The 14,692-nt window shown below is 40.3% G+C and overlaps 1 protein-coding gene across 1 annotated transcript; it reads left to right on the forward strand.

Moving 5' to 3' along the window:
* The first annotated feature begins 4,108 nt into the window (after nt 1–4,108).
* Nucleotides 4,109–13,837, forward strand: LOC139718803 (F-box only protein 30-like). The gene is given in 6 exon segments (XM_071630268.1): nt 4,109–4,237; nt 8,461–9,141; nt 9,144–9,451; nt 10,618–10,938; nt 11,566–12,582; nt 13,086–13,837. Coding segments are annotated over 5 exon segments (2,598 nt in total). The 5' UTR covers nt 4,109–4,237; nt 8,461–8,462; the 3' UTR covers nt 13,359–13,837.
* The last annotated feature ends 855 nt before the right edge of the window (nt 13,838–14,692 follow it).

Raw genomic sequence — 14,692 nt, forward strand, 5'->3', positions numbered from 1 at the left:
TATATACCAGTAATCGGGTGAAATGTTGAGATAGGCTAAGTCTATATCCTAAAATACATGCAATTTACAATGATTTAGCGCCGTAGATTTCTCTGAAATGAAACGGGCATATTACGATCTGATGCTCTTGCACTTTGACCCTTTATGTGCCACTACATGTGCACAAAGAAAACTAATTTCACACACAAACCTATGAGAGGAAATAAATGTGGCATCACACAAAGAGTTAGACAGAAATTCAAGTATATTTGTGATGTAACCTGGATTAGGGTCCTTCCTATACTCATTGGTAGATGGGTCCTCGTGTAATGTAAATCGGCTTGCTTTTGTGACATCCTAGTCAGGTATACATGTACACTTGATATTTGCCTTGTGTTTATAGCGTGAAAAAAAATAATGAAATTCTCTCTTGTGGCTTTACAATTATCATTAATGAAAGATTATTTACCATCATGAAAATATTGCGCCTAATAAATCAAACACGGGCTTTCCGACGACAACATAATAAAAATTCGAAAGATTTGTCTATCAGTATAGAGGTTTTATAACCTTGAATTTAAACTCACTCATTTACTTTAACTACCATACATTATTCATGAATTCACCTGATGAAGAATGCTATTACTAATCTGATTGTTATTTGATATCTTTAAAGACACATAATATATATATGAAGAGTTTGTTCGCAAAAACCGATAAGTCCATATTTGCCAAATGGAGATGATTGCGATTAAAGGTCAAGAAAATAAAGATAATAATAAGAAAATATTTGCTTCTTTTGACCATAACTTCAAAAGCGTACCTTGATATGTATAGACAAAGTGACCAATAAATAAAAGGTATTATTTTGTACTTTATCACACAGACCGTACTTAAAAATCTTCAAAAATGGACTTATCGGTGTTTGCAAACAAACTCTTCATATATATATATATATATATATATATATATATAAAGAAAAAAGAGACTGCAACCAAACAAATAGTTTCATATGAATTTTTGAAGTTTAAAGTTTTTCGATCTGTGAAGAATATTGGTCACTTTCACAGTTATAAAAAGAACGTCTATAGAGTTGTTCAGCAGTTCTTGACGCTTTGCGGAAGATGCTCCCAACGGAGATTGAAAGAAGACACCGTACACACTCGTTACAAATTACTTCGTACTGCATGAACAATTTGGCAAGAAATAGGATGTCAAAACGCCATGGTTATAATCGTTGGTATGAAAAGAGCACACAAAAGTCCGTCTTCAAAACATTATACATTGCATTGACGACATTATAGAGCCCCTCCGACTTTTTGGTTTGTCCAATGTCCACCGTTGTCACTCTTAGTGACTTATGGACGGACGTGCCGAAGTGGGTATATGCACTCGACTCCTGCATTTCCATTGCTGGTCACAAATCGAAAAACGTAACAGGGGCCGCGGAAGCAGGGGGACTGGGGGGCTGCAGCCCCCCCCCCCCCCCCCACACACACACACACACACTTTTGGATCGTGGAAAAAAAAAGAAAAAAAAAAGAAAGAAAGGGAAAAATCGGGGGAAAATCACACTACCCGAATTTCTCACAAAAAGTGTTTTTCAGATCGCTTTATCTTCATTTTAAAAACGCAAAAGCTCCGTCGAGTGGGAGGGGGCATCCCCCTCCCACACCCTCCCCCTCTACCTCATTAGACTTTGTACATACACATAGATGATGCACACGCGGAATAAGAGCTAAATGCCGTGATTTTGCTATTAACACCTTCCTGAAAAAAAGTCCAAATTATTTCCAGAAATATTTTTTTTTTGGGGGGGGGGGAGGGGTGGGGAAGCTAGAAAAAAAATCCAAGTATTGCAACAAAAGTTTGCACCAGATCGCTGAGTTTCAGGTCTGAAAATGTAAAATCACCTTCGTGTGGGAGGAGACATATCCCTTTTGTATGTATACCCTTGTGAGCATGCCTTTTCTGTTTGATTGCTTAACAGACAACGTTCATGAAATTAATTGTAACAATAGATTAATATAAGAACTTTATTTAAATGCTACCACTTTATAGACAAATTGTTCAATGATAATCCACATCAAAATATCCTGCTACCTTAAATAAGTGGGGCCGTTTCAAGTCGATAAAAGACGGAAAAACATGCATCATATTGCACCATTTACAACATAAAAATGCAAAAAGTTATCACCGTGGGAGGGGGAACACCCCCCTCCCACACCCTCCCCCCGTTTCCTCCGCTCGCTGGGGCTCGGTCGCTTCGCTCCCTCGCATAGTAACCACCGCCCCTCCCAATATCACAAGATCATTATCCAGGCTACGCCGGTGCGTCTATTATTGGGGGTTTCATGTCGATAAAAGACGCAAAAAGATGCATCAAATTGCACCATTTACAACATCAAAATGCAAAAAGTTCTCCCCGTGGGAGGGGGAGCAACCCCCTCCCACACCCTTCCCCCCCCCCCCCCTTCCCTCCGCTCGCTCGGGTTCGGTCGCTTGGCTTCCTCGCATAGTAAAAGGCTGCGTTCACATAGAAGTATTCCGTATTCGGTACAATGTATTCGCTATTCGCTATTCGCTATTCGCTATTCGGGCATCGAATACACCATCACCCGCACCGTCAACTCACCATCCCATGCAGTGAGGATTTCTTCCTCCTACATCCCAGCAAATCTTATTAACAATTTCTAAACTGCATCAGAATGTCAGTCTACATGCTTATTTTTGCTAAAGGGCAAATCCAGACTAAAATTGTCATTATTTCATAAACGAGAGACGGTATACGCTGCAAGAAAATCGAACAAGCTCGATTCCCACTTTGCTATACTTTTCGCAGCTATTCGGTACTTTCGAATAGTGCCCTCCTATGTGAACCGGTGTGAGGAAGTCCTATCGTTCGATTCAAGCTATATGCGTGCCCTCGAAAAACGAGCCCGAATACCCGAATAGTATACTTCTATGTGAACGCAGCCTAATCGCTACCCTCCAAAGATCACAAGATCATTACTAGTATCCAGGCTATATACGCCGGTGCGTCTAAGCGGTTGGGGGTGGGGGAGGGGGGTTTGACCTTGATACACCCTCCTCCGGCTGCGCAGCCCCCCCCCCCCCCCAAACTGAAAAACGTTCCGCGGCCCCTGCGTAATAATTATTTATACTGCAATGTAAAATACATTCTGAAATTACCTTGTAGGGCCATCAAAGAATAATGGTTTCTTTTGTTGTTGTTGTTTTATTTTGTTTTTGATACCCCTTTATAATTCACATGACGTTATAAAGAGTTCGTTTCAAGTAATATGTAATTCAACTTTCATGCACAACCTGAAAAATGGGAGGTTTTGGGTTTTGTTTTGTTTTTTTCCAGTATGGTATTAAGTTACAGTCTCCAAGTCTGTCTGAAACATCACCAAATTTTGCGTGCAATCACAACAGTCTTGATGTGGGCCTAGAGCTTTGATTTGATCAACGAAAGCTACGAGATAAAAATCAAACAAAACACAGTCAAGTATACAAATTCAACGATACCCGGTAATGAATTCTTTCATAAAGGGCGCCACCAACGTGACAGAGTTGACTGACTCAAAAATCAGTAACAAAGTCGGCCTATATCGCCCGGGGGGACCTTTTATCAATTTGGCTCAGGCAATCGGTTTCTTGATATTGTCTTTTCTCTTTTTTTTTTCTCTCAGCTTGTCGACAGATTTCGGTCAAATTTTCTTTCGACGCAAGCAATGCTTGTGCTCCAAGAAACACAAACAGGTTGCGTAGCCTTTTTGTTTTTTGACAAAAGAGGGCACCAAAGCAAAATCCATACCTTTTTTGTGAATCTGTTTGGTAATTCAAAAGAGTGTAGAACAAGAAAAACAGAACGCACTACTTGGTAAGGCATAAAAAGGTTCCAATCGTAGATTTACACTAAATAAAGTTTTGCAATCTTATGTGATCTAAAATACAACTTCGAGATCAGTCGTGTCTGTGAAATCGTTTTAATCTGACGATCGCAGACAAGATCGATCTTGGGATCGGTCATAGTGATATCACTATCGATGACCTTTCACACATGCTCTCTCCGTAAAAGGTAAATAACTCGTTGGGAAACATCTCAACTATTTGACAGGGAGGCATTGCGCAAACAAAGGGCCGATGACTCGGACAAAATCACCTTTGTTTATGTCCGAGCATGAGACAGGCAATGTTCGTGAATGAAGTGACACTTTGAATTTCGGTCTTTGGTGCAAGAAACTGTGAGAAGGTAAGATTAAGTCGTTCAGGTTTCATTCCCGATGATTATTTCTCGTGTTTGTTACGTACATTTGTACAGTGCACGTAACTTTCGAAGAGCAATGCGGGGTACCGTCGCGTACGATACCGTAGGTTGTGGCGTATGAATGAATGAATGAACTCTACAACCGACATGCACTCACATCATGTGTGCTATCCCTATGTATGAGTATGAGACTGGACGTCGCAGTGCCAGTGGTGCGATGATGGTGACTGATGATTGTTTATTAATTTACAATCGTTCACTTGTCAGATCTACAGTGTATATTCACAGCCCGTTTGATTACGCCCATCACATATTTGGCACGTTAGTACACTGTACATGATGCTCTGTGAATATCTTTGCTGGCGTTCTGTTGTATTAAAGATATACTTCTAACGTTAACGTCAGGTTGTTTACCCCCCTAGAGTCTACTGTTAGTTAGACTTCATGTGATTTTAGGAAGTGACCATCCAATAGCTATACTATAACCAATGCAAGATCTGATGCATTGATGCTACATGCATCAGCCAAACACCATCCTATTGCTTTAAACCATTTCACTAATCCTATCCCACTGTTTTTAAATAAATCCATTCTCATATCAAAATCCTAATGACCAATGTTAAGACATCTTTCCATGTAATTGTCCATTGACCTTGAGGTGCATACTCAGATCTGGAGCTCTTTTTTAAAAGCCATGGTAGCATTGATTATGTAGAATGTTTTTCAATGACATTGATTTTGATAATTCCATGGCTAGAAATGTAAACATGTTTAGAGAGAAAGATAAATGTCATACGATATGAGTAAATTTATTCAAATCTACACGAATGGCTACCGGTACTTGGTTGTATGATAGGGATCAGTTAATGGAGAGAGATCTTGTCTGGACTCTGAATCATATCCATCAAAGAAAGGATGGATTCGTTGACTTTGGTTTACAAAGAAATTAGATCATCAGACTGTAATGAATTTAAATTTCATAATTATGTACACTTTTGCATGGAAGGGTTGAGACATTGAATTTTCCAATCAGTGCAATTATGGCTTCAGCTGAAATAAAATACACTGGAACTGAAATTGCTCATTATCCAATGATGTGACAGAGAAAGGATTAAATGTTTGGAGGTGTGTTTTTTTTTTCAATCTTGTATTAAAATCTGTTTTTCTTTTTTATATTTCCAAACAATGTAGCAGTATATACTCAATGCCTGAATGACATGCATTATATTAGTCTATCATGGTCTGTGTTAGTTGTTTTTGTTTTGTTTTTGTTTTTTTTTTAATTATTGATTTATTGATCGGTATGAACTGTCAGAGTTCTGTTATCAGCCCGCACAATGCTAGTTGTATTTCCAAAAAAAAAAAAAAAAGGTTTCTCTGTTTAAAAAAAAACAATGCCATGAATTGTACTGTAACTCTAAGAACTGTGAGTATTCATGAAATCAAACTGAAATACAAATGTAACTGGAATTGGGAATTCATCTTGTTCACGTGTGTTCTCGAAAAATTATACTTTTTAATACCACAATCTCATACTGCTAAGTAACTTTTACCACAATCTCATACTGCTGAGTAGATTTTCCCAGTGATGATGCTGTTCCCTTGTACAAAAATTGTTTTTGTTTGATCAACAAGAAAAGAAAAATTAACAAGACCTACAACTTGTATTTAGCTGAAAATGCCAATTTACAGTTTTGTGGAAAAACAAAGTTTTTTGTGTTGGTGGTGGTGGTGGTTTGTTAATCTTCCCAATTTCCTCAAGGGTAAAATCTGCTCCTTTCTTCTAACTTCCCTTTCATTAAATCATTCAGAGTGTTCCCTTTAATGAGATTTCAATTAAATTACTTCTGACTCATGTCACACACTTGTAAGATCTATGTTTTCACTCTGTACATAGAATTTTGTGTGGTAGGAACATTGGTCCCTGTACTTAACATACGGAATTATAATGAGTCAGAAATAGAAGTGGGGTTGGTGGTGGAGCTAATAAATGTTAACTTACATTGTAGCATTCTTTGGATTTACATTGTACAAGTTCTTCTGCTCATCTGCTGTCTCTGGCTTATACATTCTTAAATGAGAAGAATTCTCAACAAGGAAAATATTTCTAATCAAATTGATTAATAAGAGTGACAGACACTGAACATTCAAAAATCCATCAAAGTCTTCAAAGATTTCAGTATGAAATATCAATCACAGTGGCAATAGTATGCAGTTCAAAACTGTTTAACAATAAATAATGACAAAGAATTCCAGGGTCTCAAGTGTAGCTAACTGTGAAGGAATTCCTTTTTCATTGCTGATTGTGCCTTGTAGATTCTTTTTTTAGAAATTCAGTCAGAGAGAGAAAAAAAAAAATGTGCATTCACAAACCTCACAAGTGTGCTACACATGTACAAGTGTACAGTCTACATTATACATCTAGCTAGTCAGAAGATAGTCCTTGATGGATCATATTTGTTTATTTGTTCCACCGCACAGTATCATTAGAAAATGAACAATGCCGTTGTTAATATCATGCCTGTGTCGGGTAATAGCTGTATGACTGTACATTGTAAGTTCTTTTTAGATGCAAGCATTGTGTATGAGTATAGGCCCAGGGTGCTACATAACTTTATTTTACCACTTGCCCGGTCGGGCAAGCAGATTTTCAAATTTGCTGCAAAACGCTTGCCAGAACAGTACTTTACCTGCCCGAAAAGAAAGTCCAAAATATAAGGAAATAATTATATAGAAAATCATGTGATAGTCAAGGGCTTAATAAAACACAATCATTTGAATACACAGCAAACTTTGATTTGCATGCTTAAACACAACAGAGTAACAAACTCTGTCCGATCAAGTGTTGCCGTTGCATTGCATTAGGGCTTCTTCACGTATACGTGTTGGAATGAAATATACTGTGTATAGAGTGTGTTGCAGTATCACTAAACAGCCATTATCTTTGGGCTTCTGTATGGTCGACTTTGTGGGTTTGTTGCAGGGAATAAGTGAAAAAAAACGTGGCTTCAAAACTTTTTGCTTGCCCAATTCGGGCAAGCATTTGTTATCATTGTTAAAAAAACTTGCCCGAATTTTATTTTCACTTGCCCCGGGCAATCGGGCAAGTGCTTAAGTAGCACCCTGTAGGCCTACCTGGTATTGTATTGTCCCTTCCTTTCCCAATACTCTTTAGGTCAGGTTGGCATCAATACTACAGGATGTTCATTTACCGGTATAGGCTTACAAAATCCATGGTTAATGTTGGAACTACCGGTACAGTGTACTACTGTTGCAGACATTCTGTCTGTTTTATCAGAACTTTATTGGGGGAAACTTATCCTGAAATTCCTTCAAAAAATATCAGTGACACTGGTACCCACCTTTAGCTTGAAATTTTGCTGGTAGACTCACTCAACCCCACCATGGTCCACTCCATAAAAATTGGTCTGTCTGTAAATGTTGATTACCCATATAAAACCAATGTTCATATAATCTGCGCATTGCATCATAGAGGCACTGAATTCTGTACAGCTCACGTATTAAAGTGGTGAATTTTAAAAGGCCTGTGAATTAATGCATGGACAGTGTATGTGTACACACTGTGTACTTTGGCTTCTTAGTCTTCTTAAAGTGTCCAGCCTTTGACCAACTTTACATCACACATGTATGCCATAGTTGGCATCGACAAAAAAAAAAAAAAAAAAAAAAAGTCACTTCTGCATTGCAGACTCCCATGTGTGCATGCCTGTGTGTCTGTGTTAATTTGTACACGTAATACATCATGTGCACTGTGTGTGTGTGTGTGTGTGTGTGTGTGTGTGCATGTATGCGCTGTATCAAGTTGTTACTTTTGCTCATTTGGATTTGATACTTGGCAAGTGTTCTTACACTGTAATGAAACATTTAGTTAGCTTTTCCACCTGACATGGTGCATGCAAATTATCGTAATAAAGTTTGTTGGCCATGCTGAGATTATACTTTATAGTGATTTGCATAATTGCCTTTTCTGCTTTAGATACTTCAATGCCACAGATTGAGATCCTCACTGAAAAGAATAACTTCTCTTGTTCTGGATTAAACTTACCACATTGATGAATTATGTGAGATTATCCTTATCATCTTTAAACTTTGACCTCTTTTTTATGGCGATTCTGCCTTTTACATGTGAGACACAAGACATCCAGTTCCTGAAAGCATTAAGTTGTTTTATATACATCCCTTTACAGACATGGTGGTGGAAGTGGAACCAGATCTTCCCCATGGCCACTGTGATGCCTGCTATGATCGCCATTGCTCGGTATCACCACAGCCGGGCAATGCCTGCAGTCTGGTAAACTGTGACGCTGACTGTGGTGCACGGTTCCATCGGTGTAAAGCTGAGGATCATCGTGAGCTCTGTCCGAATGCCAAGATTGAGTGTGTGAATTCTATCTATGGCTGCCCAGTGGAGATGCAGCGCCGCCTTATATGCAGGCATCTTGAGGTGTGCCCCGCCAGTGTCATAAATTGCACCATGGAATGGAACCGATGGCCGGTGTATGCCAGTGAGCGCCAACCACAACAACCCTTGCAGCTGGTACCAGATAATTACAACCAACTGGACATTGCTCTAGCACTGAGAGATCAGCGAATGCTGACAAAATCAATGAGAGCGTCAAAGCGAACACGGCAGATCCTTACCAATGCACTGAACCGTAGGCACCCAGCAGTGCCTCTCGCAGCGCAACTGACCTCTCATGAGGTGCATGACACTGAAGAAGAGCGCAAAGAACTGGACAACCTGCTGCAGTCAATGCAGGATGAGAAGGAAGCAGCAGATCGTGAGAGAGCCCGCACTCCTCCGGGACTGCAGCGCAGTATATGCAACGAACTGTACCGTCAGAACCACGATAGCAGTGCCAGTAATGGGGTGCGTACCCATATTCACAGGTGGCACCGCCCAGAGACCCTTTCATTCATTGCTCACACTGTGCACGGCGTAAGGAGCGCATGGAAAGGGTGCTGGCCTCCCACCATGCTATGCAGATGGAGGAGACTGGAAGTGAATCACTTGGTGCTACCGGGGGACTGGAGGGGTCAGCCAGTGGCGATCTTTCATGTGCTGATCATAAACTTGAACATAAACATCATAATGGAATCACAAGTGACCCGTATGCTGACAAAACTCATTTTCATAATGGGAAGGAAGAGCATGTCTTCATGGATACCAGTGGGGAGGTATATTTTAAGACTTCTAACAATTAAAACAATTATTTCTTCAATCCAGCCATGGTACCTTATTTCCTCATTTATTTTTTGCAGGCATTCATTGAGCATCATCTATGATGTAAAGAGAAAACTGACCTTCAAATTCATGCATCATTTTTTCTTGTGTAGTGAAGTCAAGAGTAGACTCACGATATGACTTTCTCATTATATCTCGATCAAATACCATAAGCCTGTTCTTTTATTCAGTACTATCAGTGCATGATCTCTCTTTAATGCTATCTTCAAATATGGTAATAAAACAATGAACACAACACTTGTTTCTTTGCATTTTGATACCGTATCTCAAAGACTAATTGCACTAAAGCTAGTTATCATATTAAAGGACAAGTTCACCTTCCTAGACATGTGGGTTGAGTGAATGCAGCATTATTAGTAGAACACATCATTGAGAGTTTGAGGAAAATCGGACAATCCGTTCTAAAGTTATGAATTTTTGAAGTTTCTTCTTACTCAAGGCTGCATGAGAAGACTACTATAGCTTGTGATGTCACATGAGTACAACGATATAAAGACAGAATAAAGAAAATTCAACATATTTTCACTTTTCTCGCATAACAAAAGAACACTTGACTTCTCTCTTTCAGAAGGCAGGGGGAATGCTATTACCGGTACCCTTAACATATGTCAGTAACAAGTCGAAGAAATGTGTACTTTATTCAAAAAGTAAAGTTTTGTGAAATTCTCTTTTTATTTTCTTTATATGGTTGTACGCATATAACATCATACACTGTAGTAGTCTTCTCATCCAGCAGTGACTACGCAGATACTTTAAAAATTCATAACTTTTGAAAGGATTGACCGATTTCCCCTAAACTTTCACTGATGTGTTCTACTAATATTGCTGCATTCACTCAATCCACATGTATATGAAGGTGGACTTGTCCTTTAAATTGATATATCATAGGTCTTATAATTGCACACTTAAAGGTAGATGAAAATACACAAATAAGAGTTGAAGAACTGAACAAAAGTGATCATGTGTCAGAAATATTGGCAACTGTGATATAGTTTCACCAAAGGAATCTTAATACCAAAAACATTAATGATAACAAAAGCCTACTTTCCAGCATACCATACCAGCATACTCATGTCCTCTTTACCTCACATCCCACCAGCTGAGCCCAGACATCCTACAGCCAACCTCACTCAACTCCACTCTGTCCAGCGAAGATCTGGACATGCATACTCCGGCCGTCTTTGTCACACAGTCCAGGACCGGGGACGTCTCAGCAGCACCGACCCGCGGTCACTCCAAGCCCATCATCATCCAGCCACCAACAGTGTTGTCCAGCTCCTCGGACAAGTCACACCGCCTCTCGTCCTCCTCTAACGGCTCAGTGGACAGCCGACACTCACTCAGCCTTGACCTCTCCCTAGAGTCCATCACTAGATATCAGGCCAAGCCGGACTCCATGTACACTTTTCTCTGTGCACAGGTCAGTAAGAGCTGAGATTGTCCTACAAACTGACTGTTAAAACTTATCCCTGGTATTGGAAAGGGAAAGAGAGTGACCTCTCAGACAATAAGATTGCATTTCTATACTATACGCTATAATGCAATGCAGTATGAAAATCATAATGATATCCTTTGCAGTAAACTCTTTTCTACGTAAGACCACCAGAAGATACATACAGGTACATAAAAAATACAAGAGAAAATAAATTTCACTTACAGGACAAATCAATGCTTGTATTGCCAACCTGTAGACTTGGCAAAGTTCTAACAAATATCTTCACACAATTTTGCAGTCAAATTGAAGTGGCGGTTCAAATATGGCATGATAAATCATGTTACTTACTCTGTAGATAAAATGCACCTTCCTGTATAAATTCTGTATAACAGTGTATTCTGCAAAGCATATATGCCCAGCTCTCTTAAATTCTAGTGTTTTTGTACCCGTATCTCTGCCACGATGAATGTGTTTAGAATGTGTGCATGTACATGAATACAGTTACATTTAGGTATTTAGAGTTGGCGTGGTTCCAATTTGTGAGTGATCATTTTTGCCTCTCAGATGTACAGGAATGAAGTGTATATTTTTGTGAAACATTTCTAATTGCAGGAATTTCGTAGGGATGAATACCCATACCACTTCCAGAATGTTCACAGTGACATCCATGGTGGTCTGAATGGATGGATGGAGCAGCGCTGCCCCCTAGCACCGTATGGCTGCACCTACTCGCAGCGCCGCCTCTTTCCCAGTTCCCGTGGCGCTCACATAGTGCACAGTGAAAACCTGGAGAGTTTTGGCTTGTGTCTCGATGAGAGTGTCCATTCTTCGGGTTTCAGCAGTGGGCCTGCACTGTTGGAGGAATCGCTGTGTGTTAGGAGCATGGAGGAAGACACATGTGGGGTGCCAGAAAACTCTGTGAGTATGGCAACTGTGATACCAGTCGGGGATGTCCAGAGAATTGGTGGAAAGGAAAATGACAGTGGAGTTCATTGTAATGGGGTGATTGATTCTAGCTCCAGCGAAAGCAGCAATAATGCCAAGGATGACAGAGGACATGATGGATTAGGTACAAGAATGCCAGGAGATGCTCACAGTGATAAGTGTATACCAACAAAGTGCAATTCAGATTTAGATAAAGACCATGGCTCAGGGATGAATGGTCTGGAGGATGAGGAGGAAGATGCTGTCATTTCCATGGAAACCAGCAGCAAGAAATCTGGAGTGGAGGTATCCTCCATTCCTGCCACATCTGACTCCAGTGCCTCCGAGAGAGAACATGTTCATCTTCATGCAGGTGATCAAAGCATCGACATGATTGTAAATGGTGGTATCCAAAGTATAGAAAAGGAGAAGTTGGAGGTTGAGGAGGTGGAAGATGGATCCCACCAGGATTGTCTGCCATCTGGGGAACACTCCCAAGGAGTCTCCAAGGAGACTGACCATCTCAGCCAGCTACCCTTTGAGCTCCTGCGCTACTTGCTGCGCTTCCTGGATTCCTTCACCATCAACCACCTGGCCATGGTCTCCAAGCTCCTTCGTCAGGTGTGCTGCAGCCTCCTGGAGGAGCGGGGTATGGTGGTCCTGCAGTGGGAGAGGCATCGAGGGCGCTGGAGAACCACCATGAAGGTGAGCTGGGGGCAGGGATGGCAGTAGCAATGATGCAGTGTGAGCCATTTTACTTTCATCATCTTCACGGGAGCAGAATGGAAGCAGTTTGACACAGTCAGCAGCTCTCAAGAATGAGTGTGATTAGAAAGGGAAACTCTACTCAATCATGGGAGTATGATTACAAATTAGGAAAGGAGAGCTGAGCAAAGAGAATTGTAAGTTTCGTCAAAACTGACAAAAACAAGAAAGTTTATAGGTTTTAAAGTTAACATGCTTTCACAAACCATTCACCGTAGATCATCAGTAATTCGTATTGTTGTAACTATTGATTTGACTGCCGTCAGGATCAGGGTGAAAATCAATAATTCAAACTGATTGTCAACTTTATGAAATTTAAAGTATATATATACATTTTTTTTTTTTAATGAAACATTTGAGAATGTGTGTTGCGATATCAAGAACCAATATATTGAGACCGTGGATCAATTGGGAGTGTGTTTGCCCCTCTGCTCATTCAATAGGTGTGGCATTTCAGTACCGCCTTCACCCCTGTGACCTCCTGGGGCTTCTGTGACAACCCCCCTATTGCTGAACACCTGAAGACGTGCCCCTTCAACATCCGTAACATTGCCCATGACCCTGTGAGGGTTATGGGTCACGACCCTACATCAGTTGACCTGGCCACACCCGACGAGCACTCCTCAGATGAGAAGGGAAAGGGACCACGGGGTAAGAAGATCACCAGAGGAGAGGCAGGTGTCGATGATGACGTCATTGATGCAAGTGATACTTAAAAAATGACTTTTTAGCAACTCTGCACACAACTAATGTCAGTACCAGGGATGTTCTTTTATTAAACACCTCCCTGCTAGGATCAAACACTTTTTAAGATGCTCAGTTCTCTGCATGTAAATGGTTGGAAAGTTGTTCTTGGGGTTATATTCTTTGTCATGCTTGCCTTGCTTCCCTTAATGTGTCATCAGCTTTCACAGATTGAAAAAATTTGATTATCGCTGCAGCGACTTTGGCTGTACTCATTATCTCATGGTTGACTTCCTGAGATGTACACGACTATTATTGTACTAGAGGGAAGTCTAGCTGCACTGTAAACTCTCTTCATGAATGAGTCTTCATTTCATGGGAAAGGGTTGCATCTTTTTAAGGTTTTACGACTTGTGGTTTGTTAGACAGAGGGCAACTGAATTCACATCTAAAAATGAGTCATTTTAATTCAAAGAATTCCCCATGCATATGCCATGCTTCAATTTGGAGTATTACAAGTATTTTAGAGCAAGGTGTGTCATACAGTCATGTGGGATGCATTTGTCAGCTCTGTTTTAATACGTTAACCCATTGACGATGGACTGATTTTACTATAACATGCATTTCCTAAAGTCACCTGCCCAATTATACTCGGGACTCGTCTTCAATGGGTACATATCTTGAATTTTGCTTTCCCCAAGTAGAAGAAAATTACAAGACTAGAATTTGTTTGGATCACATTATAAATGGTGAATTTTGCTTGAACCGCAGCATATTTTCCTACCCCAGTTGACTCAACTTTTGATATGCAGTGCTGACTATGTGTCACATTTGCCCATTATAAATGGGAGTTGATTGTGACTGCAGAATGCATCCATGATGCTGTGAAATGGAGTGATTGTAATGGCTGCATGTCTAATATGTACCAGTGAAAACTGCATAGATTTAGACTTATTTTCAGGAATTTTCAAAATGTGTTACTCCCAGTGGCACATCCGCGTGCCCCTCTTTATTTTTTGTTAAAACAAAAGAAACAAAAGAAAAAAATGGGGGGGGGGGGGGGGGGGGGCTTGTGCGCCCCCTTTCATTTTGTAAAGGCGCCTCCTCTTCACAGAATTCCTGGATCCGCCCCTGACTCCCCCATCCAACCCACCCCCACAACACACACACTTGCATGCATGTATGTGCCTGTATGTAGGTATTTTGCTGATGCAGGCAAAGAAATATTTTATAAGAGTAGGCCTACCTATATTCATGTGTACATGTATGCTTCTTCATCTTTAGAAAGCAATTACCACTGTTACCAGTATTATGATTATTTGTTCAGCTTCATTCAAGTAACAGGAGAATAATCTCTTACACAGAC

The sequence above is a fragment of the Diadema antillarum genome, unplaced genomic scaffold (genome assembly GCF_040938485.1).
Source record: "Diadema antillarum isolate AM-2024a unplaced genomic scaffold, OU_Dant_1.0 scf00000099, whole genome shotgun sequence".
Classification (NCBI taxonomy): Eukaryota; Metazoa; Echinodermata; class Echinoidea; order Diadematoida; family Diadematidae; genus Diadema; species Diadema antillarum.